Source organism: Chiloscyllium plagiosum, unplaced genomic scaffold, assembly GCF_037043375.1.
Source record: "Chiloscyllium plagiosum isolate Xiang-an unplaced genomic scaffold, Cpla_swu_hap1 HiC_scaffold_29, whole genome shotgun sequence".
Classification (NCBI taxonomy): Eukaryota; Metazoa; Chordata; class Chondrichthyes; order Orectolobiformes; family Hemiscylliidae; genus Chiloscyllium; species Chiloscyllium plagiosum.
The window spans coordinates 1,132,734-1,152,777 of NW_028270167.1; the positions used below are offsets into that span (position 1 = coordinate 1,132,734).

The 20,044-nt window shown below is 44.0% G+C and overlaps 1 protein-coding gene across 2 annotated transcripts; it reads right to left on the minus strand.

Moving 5' to 3' along the window:
- Positions 1-1,192: 1,192 nt before the first annotated feature.
- Positions 1,193-19,438, minus strand: LOC122540568 (uncharacterized). Of its 2 annotated transcripts, none has more exons than XM_043676440.2 (3): positions 19,307-19,438; positions 10,600-10,693; positions 1,193-2,298 (listed from the first exon to the last, which is right to left on the minus strand). In XM_043676440.2, the coding sequence occupies exons 1-3, from the start codon at positions 19,368-19,370 to the stop codon at positions 1,449-1,451; spliced, it is 1,008 nt and encodes a 335-aa protein (XP_043532375.2). In that variant the 5' UTR covers positions 19,371-19,438; the 3' UTR covers positions 1,193-1,448. The 2 variants fall into 2 exon arrangements, with proteins under 2 accessions (XP_043532375.2, XP_043532374.2); XM_043676439.2 differs by lacking the exon at positions 19,307-19,438 and adding an exon at positions 18,385-18,483.
- Between the last annotated feature and the right edge of the window lie 606 nt (positions 19,439-20,044).

Consider the following 20,044-nt stretch of genomic DNA (forward strand, 5'->3'; position numbering starts at 1 on the left):
GAGTCGTTCCAGGCCAGGCAACATCCTGGTAAATCTCCTCTGTACCCTCTCCAGTGCAATCGCATCCTTCCTATAATGTGAATTTCAGAACTACACACAATCCTCTAGCTATAGTCTAACCAGCATTTTATACAGTTCCAGCATCACCTCCCTGCTCTTAAATTACACGTCTCGGGTAATAAAGGCAAGTATCCCATATGACTTCTTAACCACATTTTGTTTCTACCCATCCCACTGCCTTAAGGGACCAATAGACCTGCACACCATAGTCCTTTTAATCCTCAGTGCTTCCCAGGGTTCTAACTGTTCATCGTTTATTCATTTACTTTGTTTGTCACCCTGCCCTTGTACATCACCTCACACATACCAGACTGAGTCCCATTTGTTACTGAGCAGCCCACCTATATTCTCCTGCAATCTCTGGCTATCCTCCTCACTATTTTCCACTCCACCAGTTTTCATATCATCCACAAACTTATCAATTGAACATCTTCTGACATTCAAGTCTAAATCATTTATATATGTCACAGACAGCAAGGGCCCAACACTGATCCCCACAGAATCCCACTGGACACAGGCTTCCAATCACAAAAACATCCTTCATCCATCACCCTCTGCTTCCTGTCACTCAGCTAATTCTGCATCCCATCTAGCTAAACTTCCTTCAATCCTATAGGCTCTCACCTTCACTATCAGTCTCCCATGTGGGACCTTACCAAAGGCCTTGCTGAAGTCCAGGTGGACCACATCAAATGGATTGTCCTCATCATCTGGGATCATGTTTTAATCGAGAGTTGTTTTGCAATCTGGGATCATATTGTGATCTGGAATTATGGTGTGATCTAGGATTGTGATGTGGAATATGATGTGATCTGGGATGAGCAATTGAAGGAGCTGGGAGTTGCTGGACTTTCCTCAGGTGGTTGCACTGATGCCTGCTGTTTGTGAACAAGGACAGTGCTGGCCACTGACTGGGTTAGATGCCAGAACCAGATCTCCAGGAACAAAGAGGGTTTGGGTGAGGTGTGTGTGTGTGTGTGTGTGTCAAAAGGAACGAGAGATGGAGAACAGACAGGGAGACATGGAAATCAGAAACAGCTAAACAAGGAAGGGAGACAGGAGTATGTACTTAGTAAAACAGGCTTCCAAAGGAACTGCCATCATCACAATTGAAGAGTTGGATACCATGAGGAGCAATAAAGAAGCTTGATATTTAATGAAGATTATTTCTAAGGAGTGAAAACACAATGAAACATTATAAATTCTAAAGTTCTTTAAAAAGCCCATGAGTAAACGACAGTGCACTCTAAAATCTTTATCAAGTGATGTTGACAATTATTCCTTTTGACACCAATTCAATGTGTTGAGAATCATTACAATCAATGACACAGTTCTTCATACTTCAAGACTCCCCACTCCCAAAATTCAGTTTAACTTCCTTCTCTTTCTCAAAAGTTATTCACTTCATCGCGGATATATTCGGACATATTTGAAAGCTGGTTTTGAAGAGCTTGCTTTAAGCTGTCAGCATATGGAGTGAGTCTGTCTTTCATATTCTTCAGTTTGACTGTGAGGTTTTTATTAACTGTGAAGGAGTTTGTGTTCTGCAGGAAAATCTTGGCTACTTGGTCGAGGTTTCTGCTGAGATCTTTCATCTGCCAAGTCAGATTTGCATCATTCATGTTGCCAGTCAGAATCCCGGTTTTGTTTGAAGCGTAAGGGGCCAGTTTTACCACATTGCTATTAATCTTTGACTCAAGGATACTGATGTTCTCCATGTGCTGGGGAACAGTGCCAACCTGATGGAGGACACTTGCAAATCCTTTGTCAACATCAGGAAGGAGCTTACCCAGAATTTTCTGGATTCCTTTATCGAGCTGGAGCAGGGATGAACTGGGTGGGAGGCCCTGGTTTACTTTGGCAATGTTGTCCTCGATCTGACTCTGCACTGCTTCAGTCAGTGAGACCATGATTTGCCTTTGAGTTTTTGTATCAGCTCTCACTTTACGTAAAAGTGTTCTCCTGCTGTGAATTAACGGGGCAATGCGGAGCTGCTCAATGAAAGGAGTCAGCATCTGATGCAATTCCGTGAGGCTTCTACTGCGCCTCTGGTGGAGTTCATCAGCAAAAGGATCAATTTTCCTGCTCAGTTCCTGCATCTCGTGCCTGATCAACTGCCGCAGCTTCTCTGTGTCAAGCGTCATCTTCAGACGAAGCTCCTCTGTGATGGGAACAAGTTTCTGATGGAGACTGTCAGTGAGCTTGTGGACATGCGTAGCATCATCCTTCAGAAGATAACTGGAAGTGTAAACAGAGAAAAGGTGACTACCTCACCTGGACAGAATAGAAAGTAATGATCATCTGACAGGGAACTGTAAACACACTGTTTGTGAAGTCTGGCTAAGAAGCTGAGCTCAGTGGATCAACAATTCCACAGGCAAAATGATTTGGAGGTGCCGGTGTTGGACTGGGGTGTACAAAGTTAAAAATCACACAACACCAGGTTATAGTCCAACAGGTTTAATTGGAAGCACACTAGCTTTCAGAGCGTCGCTCCTTCATCAGGTGTTGGACTATAACCTGGTGTTGTGTGATTTTTAACTTTGTACAGGCAAAATGGATCAACACTTACACAGGCAAAATGCCGACTTGATCTTACAAAGCCTGAGTGATGCTAAAAAGACTCATTTTGTGGAAGGTTTCATCTTGCCCTCATTAGAGCAATTAGCAAGAAATAACATTTCTACTTTATAAAAGGTGTGTGTTTATTGGTTGGCCAGTGGATTCCCATTGCTGGAGACATTGCTATGGAGAACGCATCAATTAATGATGACTGACAATTAACTGCCACATCTTGGTTAAATTTTAATCTAGACAAGTCAACTCTGATTGAGCAGGGCTTTGCCCTGTAAAATGAGCCAGTGAATGGCTGTCATCTATTTTGTTGAATGAGCATACGATCAGTGAATGTATGTGTTCTTTCTATTTGCAAAGAACAGGGTACACACGTTCACCACAATGTGAGCCTGATTGAAGATACTAAACTACTTGACAGTGTAATTCTTCTCACACTCAGGGTTATCTGGCAAATGTTGTCCAATTGCAGAATCATATGTAAAGTTCAACAATTTCTTTTGAATTTTGTAATCAGAATCTGGTTGGGTACAGTCAGTACCTTGTTTGTTGTGAACACAGAAACATTCAGTAAAGAGGCCCTTCAAGCCGTTAAGTCTGTAGCACCAAAAATACACTAAATCTACTCTAGGCCTCCTCTGCAGCACTTGGCTTTATTGACTCGAATGTTACGGGCAGTTGAAATACTGTTGGTCATGTCTTTTTCTCAGTAAAGCTCAAATTCCAGAATTAGTTGGTGTAATTTCTTGAGATTTCGCTATAAACAAAAAAATTATTTAAAAATAATGTACAAAATCCTAAATAGTACCTTAGCTAACTATGCGTGCCTGACATCAAGAATCAACATAAATTAAATGTGAACTCTCAGGCATATTGTGGTTGATTACAAACTTCACATCACACATTAAATATCAGATCTTATGAATTGGCTCAGCCACCCACACAGCAAACAGTTCATAACCTTCAGTTACAAAGCCTTTCAAACTCATGCCTTCCCCAATTTCTAGGTATAGTCTGATCCTGAGTAGACAGGAACTCACGACCAAGTGTCTGCAGAACCAGATCAACTCAGTCTGCACAGTATAAACCCACCAAGAGTTTTGCTCCCCCATGGCATGGGGCATGTGGGCCAGCCCAGCCTTTGTCAGCTGCCCTCACACACTCTCTCAGCCATTTCTGAGAGCAGTTGAGCCATCCCCATTGCAGGCGTCACATGTAGGACAGACCAGGTAAGGAGAGCAGAATTCCTTCCCCAGATGATTGTTTTACTGTCACTATCACTGAGATGAGGTTTCAATTCCAGATTTTATTCATTGGATTTAAATTCCCCCAGCTGCCAGGTGGAATTTGAACAGAGAACATGGAACAGTACAGCACAGTAACAGGCTCTTTGACCAACTGCGTTGTGCCAAAATGATGCCAAATTAAACTAATCCCTTTTGCTTGCCCTGAGTCAAAAGTACAGCAGTTTTAAAAGGGAGAAGAGCAGACAAAGGAAGCACATGGGGAGGTCAGTGCAGGAGAGAGAGAGAGAGAAACTGACACTGCCTTTGCTGTTTGAATTCATGGATCACTGGACATCGGAGTTCATCTGGGAAAATTAACAAACAAACTGTGAAATTCACAACTGATCTTGGAGGAACCGTTGGGCGAAGTTCACAGCACAGAAGCAAATAAGTGTATTGTTGGTTTAAGTGTGACCTCCAGAAAGGCTGCAGTAGTGAGTAGATTATATGTTTTTGGAGATATATCTCTTGATTAAACTTAAAATATACACCATAATTATTAATTTAACCTGGGTCAGTGTTTGTAGAGGAATAAGACAGTGTTATTTTCTGGGTCTATAGATTGTGAAGAAGCAAAAATGACCTTTAGTACAGTGAAATGTACTTCTTGTCAGATGTGGGAGTTTAAAGAGAGTTTAAGGGTTACTAGGGATTATATCTGCCATAAATGCTGCTGGTTGCGAATCTTATCAGATCGAATGGATTGAATGGATTGGTTGGAGAGCCAGGTAAAAACAATGAGGAATTTGCAACAACAACAGTTTGTGATGGATGGCAGTTAAAGGAAGGGGTGAAAGTCTCAGATACAGTCCCTATAGATGGGTTAACTCCAGGAAGGGTAAGAGAGGTAGGCAGCTAGTGCAGGAGTCTTTTGTGGATATACCCATTTCAAACAGGTATGCTGTTTTGGAAAATGTAGGGGGTGATGGATTCTCAGGGGAACGTAGCACGAACAGCCAAGTTTCTGGTATTGAGACTGGCTCTAATGCAACAAGGGGTATGTCGGCTTCCAAGAGATCAATTGTGCCAGGGGATTCTGTAGTCAGAGGTACAGACAGACGTTTCTGTGGCCAGCAGCGAAAAAGCAGAATGGTGTGTTGTTTCCCTGGTGCCAGGATCAAGGATGTCTCAGAGAGGGTGCATAATGTTCTCACGGGGGAGAGGGGCCAGCAAGAGGTCATTGTCCACATTGGAACCAACGATATAGGAAGGGAAAAGGTTGAGATTCTGAAGGGAGATTACAGAGTTAGGCAGAAATTTAAAAAAGAGGTCCTCGAGAGTAGCAATATCTGGATTACTCCCAGGGCTACGAGCTAGTGAGGGCAGGAATAGGAGGATAGAGCAGATGAATGCACGGCTGAGGAGCTGGTGTATGGGAGAAGGATTCACCATTTTTGGATCATTGGAATCTCTTTTAGGGTAGAAGTGACCTGTATAAGAAGGATGGATTGCACCTAAATTGGAAGGGGACTAATATACTGGCAGGGGGATTTGCTGGAGCTGCTTGGGAGGATTTAAACTAGTAAGGTGGGGGTGGGGTGGGGTGTGACCCAGGGAGATAGTGAGTAAATAGATCGATCTGAGACGGGTACAGCTGAGAACAGAAGTGAGTCAAACAGTCAGGACAGGCAGGGACAAGGTAGGACTAATAAATTAAACTGCATTTATTTCAATGCAAGGGGCATAACAGGGAAGGCAGATGAACTCAGGGCATGGTTAGGAACATGGGACTGGGATATCATAGCAATTACGGAAACGTGGCTCAGGGATGGGCAGGACTGGCAGCTTAATGTTCCAGGATACAAATGCTACAGGAAAGATAGAAAGGGAGGCAAGAGAGGAGAGGGAGTGGCATTTTTGATAAGGGATAGCATTACAGCTGTGCTGAGGGAGGATATTCCTGGAAATACATCCAGGGAAGTTATTTGGATGGAACTGAGAAATAAGAAAGGGATGATAACCTTATTGGGATTGTATTATAGACCTCCTAATAGTCAGAGAGAAATTGAGAAACAAATTTGGAAGGAGATCTCAGCCATCTGTAAGAATAATAGGGTGGTTATGGTAGGGGATTTTAACTTTCCAAACATCGACTGGGACTGCTATAGTGTTAAGGGTTTTGATGGAGAGGAAATTGTTAAGTGTGTACAAGACAATTTTATGATTCAGTTTGTGGATGTACCTACTAGAGAAGGTGTAAAACTTGACCTACTCTTGGGAAATAAGGCAGGGCAGGTGACTGAGGTGTCAGTGGGGGAGCACTTTGGGGCCAGTGACCATAATTCTATTGGATTTAAAGTAGTGATGGAAAAGGATAGACCAGATCTAAAAGTTGAAGTTCTAAATTGGACAAAGGCCAATTTTGACGGTATTAGGCAAGAACTTTCGAAAGCTGATTGGGGGCAGATGTTCGCAGGTAAAGGGACGGCTGAAAAATGGGAAGCCTTCAGAAATGAGATAACAAGAATCCAGAGAAAGTATATTCCTGTCAGGGTGAAAGGGAAGGCTGGTAGGTATAGGGAATGCTGGATGACGAAAGAAATTGAGGTTTTGGGTTAAGAAAAGGAAGGAAGCATATGTCAGGTATAGACAGGATAGATCGAGTGAATCCTTAGAAGAGTATAAAGGAAGTAGGAGTATACTTAAGAGGGAAATCAGGAGGGCAAAAAGGGGACATGAGATTGCTTTGGCAAATAGAATTAAGGAGAATCCAAAGAGTTTTACAAATATATTAAGGACAAAAGGGTAACTAGGGAGAGTATAGGGCCCCTCAAAGATCAGCAAGGCGGCCTTTGTGTGGATCCGCAGGAAAGGGGGGAGATACTAAACGAGTATTTTGCATCAGTATTTACTGTGGAAAAGGATATGGAAGATATAGAATGTAGGGAAATAGATGGTGACATCTTGAAAAATGTCCATATTACAGAGGAGGAAGTGCTGGATGTCTTGAAACGCATAAAGGTGGATAAATCCCCAGGACCTGATCAGGTGTACCCGAGAACTCTGTGGGAAGCTAGAGAAGTGATTGCTGGGCCTCTTGCTGAGATATTTGTATCATCGATAGTCACAGGTGAGGTGCTGGAAGACTGAAGGTTGGCAAACGTGTTGCCACTGTTTAAGAAGGGCGGTAAAGACAAGCCAGGGAACTGTAGACCGGTGAGCCTGTTGTCAGTGATGGGCAAGTTGTTGGAGGGAATCCTGTTGGAAAGGCAAGGACTGATTCGGGATAGTCAACATGGCTCTGTGTGTGGGAAATCATGTCTCACAAACCTGATTGAGTTTTTTTGAGGAAGTAACAAAGAGGATTGATGAGGGCAGAGCGGTAGATGTGATCTATATAGATTTCAGTAAGGCGTTCGACAAGGTTCCCCATGAGAGACTGATTAGCAAGGTTAGATCTCACGGAATACAGGGAGGACTAGCCACTTGGATACAGAACTGGCTCAAAGGTAGAAGACAGAGGGTGGTGGTGGAGGGTTGATTTTCAGACTGGAGGCCTGTGACCAGTGGAGTGCCACAAGGATCGGTGCTGGGCTCTCTACTTTTTGTCATTTACATAAATGATTTGGGTGTGAGAATAAGAGGTACAGTTAGTAAGTTTGCAGATGATACCAAAATTGGAGGTGTAGTGGACAGCAAAGAGAGTTACCTCAGATTACAACAGGATCTTGACCAGATGGGCCAATGGGCTGAGAAGTGGCAGATGGAGTTTAATTCAGATAAATGCGAGGTGCTGCATTTTGGGAAAGCAAATCTTAGCAGAACTTATACACTTAATGGTAAGGTCCTAGGGAGTGTTGCTGAACAAAGAGACCTTGGAGTGCAGGTTCATAGCTCCTTGAAAGTGGAGTCGCAGGTAGATAGGATAGTGAAGAAGGTGTTTGGTATGCTTTCCTTTATTGGTCAGAGTATTGAGTACAGGAGTTGGGAGGTCATGTTGTGGCTGTACAGGACATTGGTTAGGCCACTGTTGGAATATTGTGTGCAATTCTGGTCTCCTTCTTATCGGAAAGGTGTTGTGAAACTTGAAAGGGTTCAGAAAAGATTTACAAGGAATTGAGTTACCAGGGTTGAAGGATTTGAGCTATAGGGAGAGACTGAACAGGCTGGGGCTGTTTTCCCTGGAGCGTCGGAGGCTGAGGGGTGACCTTATCAGGGTTTACAAAATTATGAGGGGCATGGATATGGTAAATAGACAAAGTCTTTTCCCTGGGATTGGGGAGTCCAGAACTAGGGGGCATAGATTTAGGGTGAGAGGGGAAAGATATAAAAGAGACCTAAGGGGCAACGTTTTCACGCAAAGGGTGGTATGTGTATGGAATGAGCTGCCAGAGGAAGTGGTGGAGGCTGGTACAATTGCAACATTTAAGAGGCATTTGGATGGGTATATGAATAGGAAGGGTTTGGAGGGATATGGGCCGGGTGCTGGCAGGTGGGACTAGATTGGATTGGGATATCTGGTGGCATGGATGGGTTGGACCGAAGGGTCTGTTTTCATGCTGTACATCTCTATGGCTCTGTGACTCTATGGTTCATATATCCCTCCATTCCTTCCATATTCATGTGCTTATTTAAAAGCCCCCTAAATGCCCCTATTGTATCTGCCTCCACTATCATCCCTGGATGTGTACACCAGACTCCTACCACTCTCTGTGTAAAGATTTGCCCCTCACATCTCCTTTGAACTTTCACCCTCACTTCAAACGAATGCCCCCTAATATTAGACACTTCAACCTGCGCCCCCACAGCATTACACTGGGCCTTGGGATTACCACCACATCACTGTCTCCCAGTAACGAGACTCATCAACTGCACTAACCACATCCAATGGCTCTCCCGCTCTGTTTCAGCCTGTCCCATCATTCAATTTCAAAATCTCAGTTTCCGTATTCTTAGAAACAGGAAGAATCTGTTTCCTTTCTTGATTTCCTTTGTCAGTTTCTGTTTTCTGTTAGTGTCCATCTCAAACAGAACCACAAACTCTGAAAGTGCAGATTCCATTGATAGTGTTAATCCAACATGACTGGAGGGACTGATTTCACATGAAGCTCCCTGGACAGATTCTGCTTCAGTCGGCCCCTGTTTTGCTGTAATTCTTTAGTCCTCTTGACTCAGAATCTTCAGATCATCCACCGACTGTCCACTTTCTGTTCACTGCCCTCAGACAGTAAGCCTGACCTCGGTCAATGGTAAGATTTTGGAGTCCAGAATTAAAGATGGGTTTACAGAGCACTGGGAAGTGCACGGTAAAACAGGACTGAGTGAGCACAGCCTCATCAAGAGGAGGTCGTGCCTGACAAATCTGTTTGAATTCTTTGAGGAGATAATGAGCAAGTTACACAAAGGTGAGCCAGTGATTTATTTGGTTTTCCAGATGGACTTTGGTAAGGTGTCACAGAGGAGGCTGCTAAATAAGATAGGAGTCTGTGGTGTTAGGACAAGGTACTGGTGTGGATAGAGGATTGGTTTCTGGTAGAAGGCAGAGAGTAGGGATATAGGGGTCTTTTTCAGGATGGCAGCCAGAGACTAGTGGAGTTCCACAGGGGTCACAACTCTTCACATTACACAATGAAGGAACTGAGCACATTGTTACTAGGTTTGCAGATGACACAAGATAAGTAAGGGACAGGTAGCATTGAGGAGGCGGGGAGGCTGCAGAGGGTTTGGACAGGTTCGGAGAGTGGGCAAAGAAGTGGCAGATGGAGTATAACATGAGAAAGTGTGAGATCATGTACTTTGGTGAGTAGAACAGAGGCATGGACTATATTCTTAATGGGGAAAGGCTTCAAAATCTGAAGCACAAAGGGACTTGGGAGTCTTAGTTCAGGATTCCATTAAGGTTAACATGCAGGTTCAGTTGGCAGTTAGAAAGGCAAATACAACATTGGCATTCATTTGAAAATGGCTAGAATACAAGAGCAGGAATGTACTGCTGAGGCTGTGTAAGGCTCTGGTCAGACTGCATTTGGAATATCGTGAGCAGTTTTGGGCCCCATATTGAAAGAACATTGTGCTGGTGTTGGAGGCGGTCCAGAGGAGATTTATAAGAATGATCCTAGGAATTAATTGCTTGCCATATGAGGAGAGGTTGAAGACTCTGGGCCTAAACTTGATGGAGTTTAGAAGGATGGGGTGGGATCTGATCAAAACTTACAGAATACTGGGAGGCCTGGATGCAAGTTGGAGAGACTAGGACCCAAGGGCACAGCCTCAGAGTGAAGGGATGACCTTTAGAATTGAAATAAGGAGGAATCTGGTCAGCCAGAGGGTAGGGAAGCTGTGGAACTTATTACCACAGAGGGCTGTGGATGCCAAGTCATTGAGTGTATTTAAGATAGAGACAGATAGGTTCCTAATTAGTGGGCGATCGAAGGTTATAGGAGAATGGGGTTGAGAAATATATCAGCCATTATCAAATGTTGGAACAGACTCAATGGGCTGAGTGGCCTAATTCTGCTCCTATAACTATGGCCTTATAACTGACTTGCCACAAATAACATTAAAGACAAAAACAGAAATTGCTGATCAGTGACTGACCACTGACTATGTGGTCACCTCATCACCGTTGTTGTTGTAGAATAAGGAGGGAAATGTTTCAGTCGCCTTTGTTCATTGTGGGTTCAGCCATTCCTGTTCTGGCCCTGAACCCTGCGGATGTGCACTGGCACCCAATACTCACCTGAAAGGCTCCTTGGTTTTCAGATGTTGGGATTCGCTGGCTTTTTTGAAGACGTATTTGTGAGAGTCTCCCACACCCAGCCTTGTTCGAGAATCTGTAGGAAACAAGGGGATGAGGATGGGAATACCAAAGAGCACTCAATTATCTGTTGCTCAATTCCTCAACAAACAGCTTGTCATTGCGAGGTTGTTGTTTGAATCTGCTCCTGATGATATGTTTGTGTTTTCGTTGGGAAATATCTGAAAGTCCTGAGCTCAGGGAAACCACTTCATGTCAGTTGCTTCCCATCACCGCCCACCTATCAGATAAGAAACAGCTCCCCACCACATTCCGCAGAATCAACTGATAGACTCAGCTCACAGTGACCCATTACATACCCCCATTTACACACTCAGCCTTTACACACTTGCTATGCCTTTAGTTAAGAAAGACTGTAAGGAGAAGCCTGGGAATAATAGGCCTATGGATCTGACATCAGAGGTGGGTAATTTGTTGGAGGGGATTCTGAGAGATAGGATTTACATGGAGAGACAAGGACTGATTAGGGACAGTTAACATAGCTGTGTACTTGGGAAAGCATCTCGCTCAAACTTGACTTGAGTTTTTTGAGCATGTAACCAAAAGGATTGATGAGGGCAGAGCGCTAGACATTGTCTACATGGATTTAAAAAAAGCCTTTGATGAGGTTCTGCATAGTAGACTAATTAGTGAAGTTAGATCACATGAGATTCAGGAAGAGCTTGCAAATTGGATACAAAATTGACTTGACAGTTAGGAGACAGAGGGTGGTGGAGAGTTGTTTTTCAGACTGGAGGCCTGTGACCAGTGCTGTTCCACAGAGATCGGTGTTGGGTCCACTTTTGTTTGTCATTTATATAAATGATTTGGATGACAATTTAGGAGACATAGTAAGTTTGGAGATGATACCAAAATTGCTGATATCGTTGACAGTGAAGGAGGTTATCTAAGATTACAAAGGGAACTTGATCAATTGGGCCAATATAGGTGAGGATTGGCAAAAAGATTTGAATTTGGATAAATGCAAGGTGTTGCATTCTGGCAAAACCAACAAGGGCAGGACGTACCTGGAGAGTGTTGTAGAACAGAGAGACCTAAGAGTTCAGGTACATAGTTTTTTTCGTCAGTATTCATACTGGAAAAAGACAATGTTGTTGAGGAGAACACTGAGATACAGGCTACTAGACTAGATGGGATTGAGGTTCATAAGGAGGAGGTGTTAGCAATTCTGGAAAGTGTGAAAATAGATAAGTCCCCTGGGTCGGATGAGATTTATTCGAGGATTCTCTGGGAAGCCAGGGAGGAGATTGCAGAGCCTTTGGCATTGATCTTTATAGAACAAAGAACAAAGAAAATTTACAGCCCAGGAACAGGCCCTTCAGCTCTCCAAGCCTGAGCCGATCCAAATGCACTGTCTAAACCTGCCGGTCAATTCCTAAGCATCTGTATCCCTCTCCTCTCCACCTACCTGTGCACCTGTCCAGATGCACCTTAATTGAATCTACTGTGTCTGCCTCTACCACCTCTGCTGGCAACATGTTCCAAACACCTACCACCCTCTGTGTAAAGTACTTGTCGCGTGTATTCCCCTTAAACTTTCCACCTCTCACCTTGAAAGCGTGACCTCTTGTTATTGCATCCTTCACCTGGGAAAAAACTTGTCTGTATCCCCCCTGTCTACACCCTTCATGATTTTGTAACCTCAATCAGGTCCCTCCTCAATCTCCTTTTTTTTAATGAAAACAATCCTAATCTACTTAACCTCTCTTCATAGCTAGCACCTTCCATACCAGGCAACATCCTCGTAAACCTTCTCTGCACCCTCTCCAAAGCGTCCACATCCTTTTGGTAATGTGGCGACCAGAACTGTACACAGTATTCTAAATGCGGACGAACCAATGTCTTGTACAATTTTAACATGACGTGCCAGCTCTTATACTCAATACCCCGTCCAATGAAGGCAAGCATACTATATGCCTTCTTGACCACTCTATCCACCTGTGCAGCAACCTTCAGGGTACAATGGACCTGCACTCCCAGATCTCTCTGCCCATCAACTTTTCCCAAGGCTCTTCCGTTCATTGTATAATTCGCTCTAGAATTAGTCTTGCCTAAATGCATCACCACACATTTGTCTGGCCTGAAATCCATCTGCCACTTTTCCGCCCAACTCTCCAGTCTGTCTATATCCTCCTGTATTCTCTGACAGTCCCTTATGCTTTCTGCTACTCCACCAATCTTTGTGTCATCTTCAAACTTGCTGATCATACCAACAGTGCCCTCTTCCAGATCATTTATGTATATTACAAACAACAGTGGCCCCAGCACTGATCCCTGTGGAACACCACTGGTCACCTTTCTCCATTTGAAGAAACTCCCTTCAACTACTAATCTCTGTCTCCTGTTGCTCAACCAGTTCTTTATCCACCGAGCGAGAACACCCTGCACACCATGTGACTTCACTTTCTCCATCAGTCTACCATGGGGAACCTTACCAAACGCCTTACTAAAGGCCATGTATATGACATCAACAGCCCTTCCTTCATCTATCAACTTGGTCACTTTCCCGAAGAACTCTATTAAGTTGGTACTGCATGATCTCCCCCGCACGAAATCATGTTGCCTATCACTGATAAGCCCATTCTTTTCTAAATATAAATGGATCCTATCCCTCAGTACCCTCTCCAGCAACTCTCCCACCACCGACGTCAGGCTCACTGGTCTGTAGTTACCCACAATATCCCTACTACCCGTCTTGTACAGGGGAACAACATGTGTCATCACTGTTAACAGGAATAGTGCCAGAAGACTGGAGGATAGCAAATGTTGTCCCCTTGTTCAAGAAGGGGAGTAGAGACAACCCTGTAATGAGAGACCAGGGAATCTTACTTCTGTTGTGGGTAAAGAGTTGGAAAAAGGTATAAGAGATAGGATTTATAATCATCTAGAAAGGATCACATTGATTAGAGATAGTCAACACAGTTTTGTGAAGGGTCGGTTGTGCCTCACAAACCTTATTGAGTTCTTTGAGAAGGAGACCAAACAGGTAGATGAGGGTAAAGCGGTTGATGTGGTGTATATGGATTTCAGTAAGGTGTTTGATAAGGTTCCCCATGGTAGGCACAAAATATGGAGGCATGAGATTGAGGATGATTTAGTGGTTTGAATCAGAAATTGGCTAGCGGAAAGAAGACAAAGGGTGGTGGTTGATGGGAAATGTTCATCCTGGAGTTACTAGTGGTGTACCGCAAGGATCTGTTTTGGGGCCACTGCTGTTTGTCATTTTTATAAATGACCTGAATGAGGGCGTAGAAGGATGGGTTAGTAAATTTGCAGATGACACTAAGGTTGGTGGAGTTGTGGGTAGTACTGAAGGATGTTGTAGGTTACAGAGGAACATAGATAAGCTGCTGAGCTGGGCTGAGAGGTGACAAATGGAGTTTAATGTGGAAAAGTGTGAGGTGAGACACTTTGGAAGGAGCAACAGGAATGCAGAGTACTGGGATAATGGTAAGATTCTTGGTAGTGTGGATGAGCAGAGAGATCTCAGTGTCCATGTACATAGATCCCTGAAAGTTGCCACCCAGGTTGACAGGGTTGTTAAGAAGGCATACAGTGTGTTAGCTTTTATTGGTAGAGGGATTGAGTTTCGGAGCCATGAGGTCATGCTGCAGCTGTACAAAACTCTGGTGCAGCCGCACTTGGAGTATTGAGTATCATTCTGGTCACCACATTATAGGAAGGATGTGGAAGTTTTGGAAAGGGTTCAAAGGAGATTTACCAGGATGTTACCAGGATGTTGCCTGGTATGGAGGGAAGGTCTTACAACGAAAGGCTGAGAGACTTGAGGCTGTTTTCATTAGCGAGAAGGTTGAGAGGTGACTTAATTGAGACACACAAGATAATCAGAGAATTAGAGAGAGTGGACAGTGAGAGCCTTTTTCCTCTGATGGTGATGGCTAGCACGAGGGGACATAGCTTTAAATTGAGGGGCAATAGATACAGTACAGATGTCAGAGGTAGTTTTTTTACTCAGAGAGTAGTAGGGGCATGGAATGGCCTGCCTGCAACAGTTGTAGACTCGCCAAGTTTAAGAGCATTATAGCCGTCATTGGATAAACATGGAATAATGCAGGTTAGATGGACTTCAGGTGGGCTTAAGTGGTGCAACATCGAGGACCGAAGGGCCTGTTCTGCGCTGCAATGTCTTTGTTCCACGTAAAGTTCCACCACAGGTAGACAGGATGGTTAAGAAAGCATTTAGCATATTTGCCATCATTACTCAGACCAGTGAGTATAGGAGTTGAGACGTTATGTTGAGATTATTACAGGACGTTGATGAGCACACTTTTGGAGTACTGTGGACCAGTTCTAGTCATACTGCTATAGGAAGGATATTATTAAATTGGAGAGAGTCAGAAAAGATTGACTAGGATGTTGCTGGGAATGGAGAGTTTGAGCTATAAGGAGAGGCTGGATCGCTGGGACTTTTTTCACTGGAGAGTAGGAGGTTGAAGGGTGACCTTATAGAGATTTATAAAATCATAAGGGACACATTAAGGTGAATAGCAAAGGTCTTTTCCCGAAGGCAGGTGAGTTCAACACGAGAGGACATATTTTTGAGATGAGAACAGAAAGATTTAAAAGGAATCTGAGGGGCAACTTTTTCACACAGAGGGTCATTCGTAAGTGGAATGAACACAGAACATAGAGTATAGAATATAGAACATAGAACAGTACAGCACGGTCAGGCCCTTCGGCCCACGATGTTGTGCAGTGCATTTAACTTAATCAAAGATCTAACCTATACACCCCTCAGTTTACTGCTGTCCATGTGCTTGTCCAGCCATTGCTTTAATGTCCCTAATGTCTCTGACTCTACTCCCACCGCTGGCTGTGCATTCCACACACCCACCACTCTCTGTGTAAAGAACCAACCCCTGGCTTCTCCCCTAAACCTTCCTCCAATCACCTTAAAATTATGACCCCGCATGACAGCCATTTCTGCCCTGGGGAAAAGTCTCTGGATATCCTCTCATTACCTCGTACACCTCTATCAAGTCACCTCTCTTCCTTCTTCTCTCCAGTGTGAAAAGCCCGCACTCACTCAATCTCTCTTCATAAGACAATGGTTCAGAAAGGCACTTAGAAAGCTAGTGCTTCCAATTAAACTTGTTTGACTATAATCTGGTGTTGTGTGATTTTTAACTTCATATATCAAGCCCTCCAATCCAGGTAGCACCCTAGTAAATCTTCTCTGCATTCTCTCTAAAGCATCTACATCATCCCTATGATGAGGCCACCAGAACTGGACACAATATTCTAAGTGTGATGTAACCAGGGTTTTATAGAGCTGCAGCATAACCTTGTGGATCTTCAACCCAATCCCCCTGCTAATGAAAGCCAATATGCCATATGCCATACGCATTCTTAACAACCCTGTCAACTTGGGTGGCAATTTTGAGGGATCTATGGACATGGACCCTAAGATCCCTCTGTTCCTCCACACTGCCAAGAATCCTGCGTTTAACCCTGTATTCAGCATTCAAATTCGACCTTCCAAAATGAATCACTTCACATTTACCCAGGTTGAACTCCGTCTGCGACTTCTCAGCTCAGCTCTGCATCCTGTCAATGACTTGTTGTAGTCGAGTGTGTTGCTAGAAAAGCCCAGCAGGTCAGGCAGCAGCCAAGGAGCAGGAGAATCAATGTTTCAACATCAGGAAGGGCTTATGCTCAAGCCGTCGATTTTTCTGCTCCTCAGATGCTGCCTGACCTGCTGGGCTTTTCCAGCACCACACTCTCCACTCTGATCTCCAGCATCTGCAGTCCTCACTTTCTATTACATAATGTCTGTTGTAGCCTGCAATAGACCTCGACACGATCTAGAACACCACCGACCTATGTGTCATCGGCAAACTTACTAATGCCCTCTTCCACCTCCTCAACCAAGTCATTTTTAAAAACTACAAACAGCAGTGACCCAAGAACAGATACCTGTGAGACATCACTGGTCACCAACCTCCAGGCGGAATACTTTCTATCCACCACCACTCGCTGTCTTCTTTCGGCCAGACGATTCTGTATCCAGACAGCCAGATTTCCCTATAACCCATACCTCCTAAATGAGCCTACTCTGGGGAATCTTATCAAATGCCTTACTGAAATCCATGTACACCATATCCACTGCTCTACCTCCGTCAACTTGTCTTGTCACACCCTCAAAGAACTCAATAAGACCTGTGAGGCCTGACCTGCCCTCACAAAGCCATTCTGACTGTCTTTAATCAAACTATGTTTTTGCAAAAGGTCATAAATCCTATCTCTCAGAATCTTTTCCAGTACCTTGCTTACCACAGACATAAGACTGACTGGTCTGTAATTCCCAGGGATTTCCCTATTCCCTTTCTTGAACAGAGGAACAACATTCGCCTTCCTCCAATTATCCAATACTACTCCCATGGAGAGTGAGGATGCAAAGGTCATTGCCAAAGGTGCAGCAATCTCATTCCTCACTTCCCGCAGTAACCTTGGATATTTCTGGTTCGGCCCTGGGCACTTATCTATCTTGATGCTGCCCAGAATTTCCAGCACATCCACTTCCTTAATATCCATCTGTTCAAGCCTATTAATCTGGTCCACTGTATTCTCACTGTCAACAAGGTCCCTCTCTCTAGTGAATACTAAAGCAAAAATCTCATTTAGGGCCTCCCCTACCTCTTCAGACTACAGACACAAATTCCCTCCACGATCTCTGATCGGCCCTACCCTCTCTCTGATTATTCTCTTATTCCTCACGTAAGTGTAGAACACCTTTGAGTTTTCCCTAATCCTTCCTGCCATAGCTTTCTCCTGCCCCCTCCAAGCTCTCCTCAGTCCAGTTTTGAGTTCTTTCCTAGCAGCCCTGTGACCCTCTAAAGCTGTACCAGATACTTGCTTTCTCAACCTTAAGTAAGCTTCCTTCTTCCACTTAATGGGAAGCTCCTCTTCTTTTATCATCCAAGGCTCCTTCACCTTCCCAATCCTTGCCTGTCTCAGTGGGACAACGTTATTCAACACTTGCAACAAATGCTCCTTAAACAGCCTCCATATTTCTGTTGTGCATTTCCGGTAGAACAATTGTTCCCAACTTATGCTCCACAGCTTCTGTCTAATAACAATATAATTTCCCCTCCCCCAATTAAATACCTTCCCATACTGTATGCTCCTATCCCTCTTCATGGTTATGGGAAAGGTGAGGCAGTTGTGGTCACTGTCACTGAAATGCTCTCGCACTGAGAGTTCTGAAACCTGGCCTGGCATGGTTCATTGCCTAGCACCAAATCCAATTTGGCGTCTCCCCTAGTTGGCCTATCGGCATATTGAGTCCAGGAATCCTTCGTGGAAACATGTGACAAAATCAGCTCCATCCAGACCATCTGCACTAAGGTGGTTCCAATCAATATTGAGTTGAAGTCACCCATAACACCAACTCTGTTACACCTGCACCTTTCCAAGATCTGCTATCCAATATGTTCTTCCATCTCTCTGCTGCTATAGGAGGGGGGGGGGGGGGGGGGGGGGGGGGGGGAGGGTGTATAGAAAACACCCAATAAACTGACTGCTCCTTTCCTGTTACAGACTCCCACCCATACTGACTCAGCAACCTCCTTTTCTGCAGCTGTGATGCACTCTGTAATTAACAATGCTACTCCCCCTCCTCTTTTATGCGCCAATCCCCCCACCCCTTTCTTTTTACAAGATCTAGACCCTGGAACATCCAGCAACCATTCCTGCGCCTGTGAAATCCATGTCTCCATTGTGTCCATAACATCGTAGTTCCAAGTACTGATTCATGCTTGAAGTTCATCACTCTTACTCCTGACGCTCCTGCCAAGGGAAGTGGTAGATGCAGGTACAGTTACAACATTGAAAAGATATTTGGGCAGGTACATGAATAGGAAAGGTTTAGGGGGATATGGGCCAAACCCAGGCAAGTGGGATTAATGTAGCTTGGGAAACTTGGTTGGCATGGGCGATTTGGACTGAAGAGTCAGTTTCTGTGTTGTATGACTCTATGTCCATTACACTCCATTCTGTTACTCACCCACACATTACAGACTATCCTGGTCTACAATTGCCAATTACCCACCATCCCTTAACAGACAGTCACCTGTTACACAGAAACTGTTACAAACCTACTGTTAAACCCCCACCCCCTACAGCTCTTACATCATCCCTTAACACATCTCTCATTTCAAACATAATCTGACCCAGCAGCCTGTCAACCACCTCCCATTACACACCAGCTCATTATGCACCTGCTATTACACCCTCAGTTGTTACATACCACCTGTTAAAAGCCTCACTGTTATACCCAACTGTTACACACCCTCCTGGTTATATATTCACACCTGTTTGTTATACCCTGCTCCAATTACACACAGTCTGTTATACACCTGTACATTGCACACTCACTTCCTCCTTACACACCCACATATTGCACACATGCTGTTATACACCAGCCCTTTTTACACTCAGCATTGCACACCCATTTTATTACCCAGCAGATAATGCAGAATGGGCAATGGGAACAGGGTGGAGTCAGGTTAATTAATAACAATTAATTAATCATAATTCTCACTAAGGAACAAAAGTGACCCCCAAAACAGGCATCTCATCAATGACCACAGTTCGATAAATCACAAACCTGAAACTGCGAGGATGATTAAAATTGAAGCTGTTGTCTTAAGAAACATGGTTGATACTAGCATCTTCGATTCATCTCAGAAAACAACATGACCTGACTCATATTTAACTCCCAGAGTCAGCTCTCTGTTTGGAGGAAAGTTATTCATTCACAGCTTTATGTTTTTGACTTTGTTAGTGAGAATATTGTGTCCTTTCTATGTTGTTTAATTATCATTCAAAGCAAACTATCAGTCATCAAATCACTGGAGAGAAATATTTCTGTGAAAGTTCGAGTGTTGAAATCCAGGAGGAGATTCTCAAACGCTGATGTCCAAACAATTGTAGCCAAGAGAGACAGCTAACCCCCTCACTTTACTGGCAATAGTTTCGCATTTACGTAGAATTAATTAATTGTTCATTGTGCATGTAAAGTAGTAAACTTCAGGGTGGGTCCTGGTGAATGTTTGTTCTCCAGGTTAATATTTTTCAAACAGACAGACAAGAGTGAGAGCTGCAGAGTGGGCAGACCTGCTGGGCCATGTTAGGGAACATCTCTCTCTGTCATTATGGCCACCAGTCACACTTCCAGGAGAACAGACCATCCATCCCACCGGTCTGAATTGTTAACCAGCCACTCACTCAAATAAAGGCAGAATACTGTGGATGCTGGAAATCAGAAATAGAAACAGAAATGGCAGCATTTGTGAAGACAGAGAGAAACAGAGCTAATGTTTCGAGTCTGGTGTGACTCTCTGAA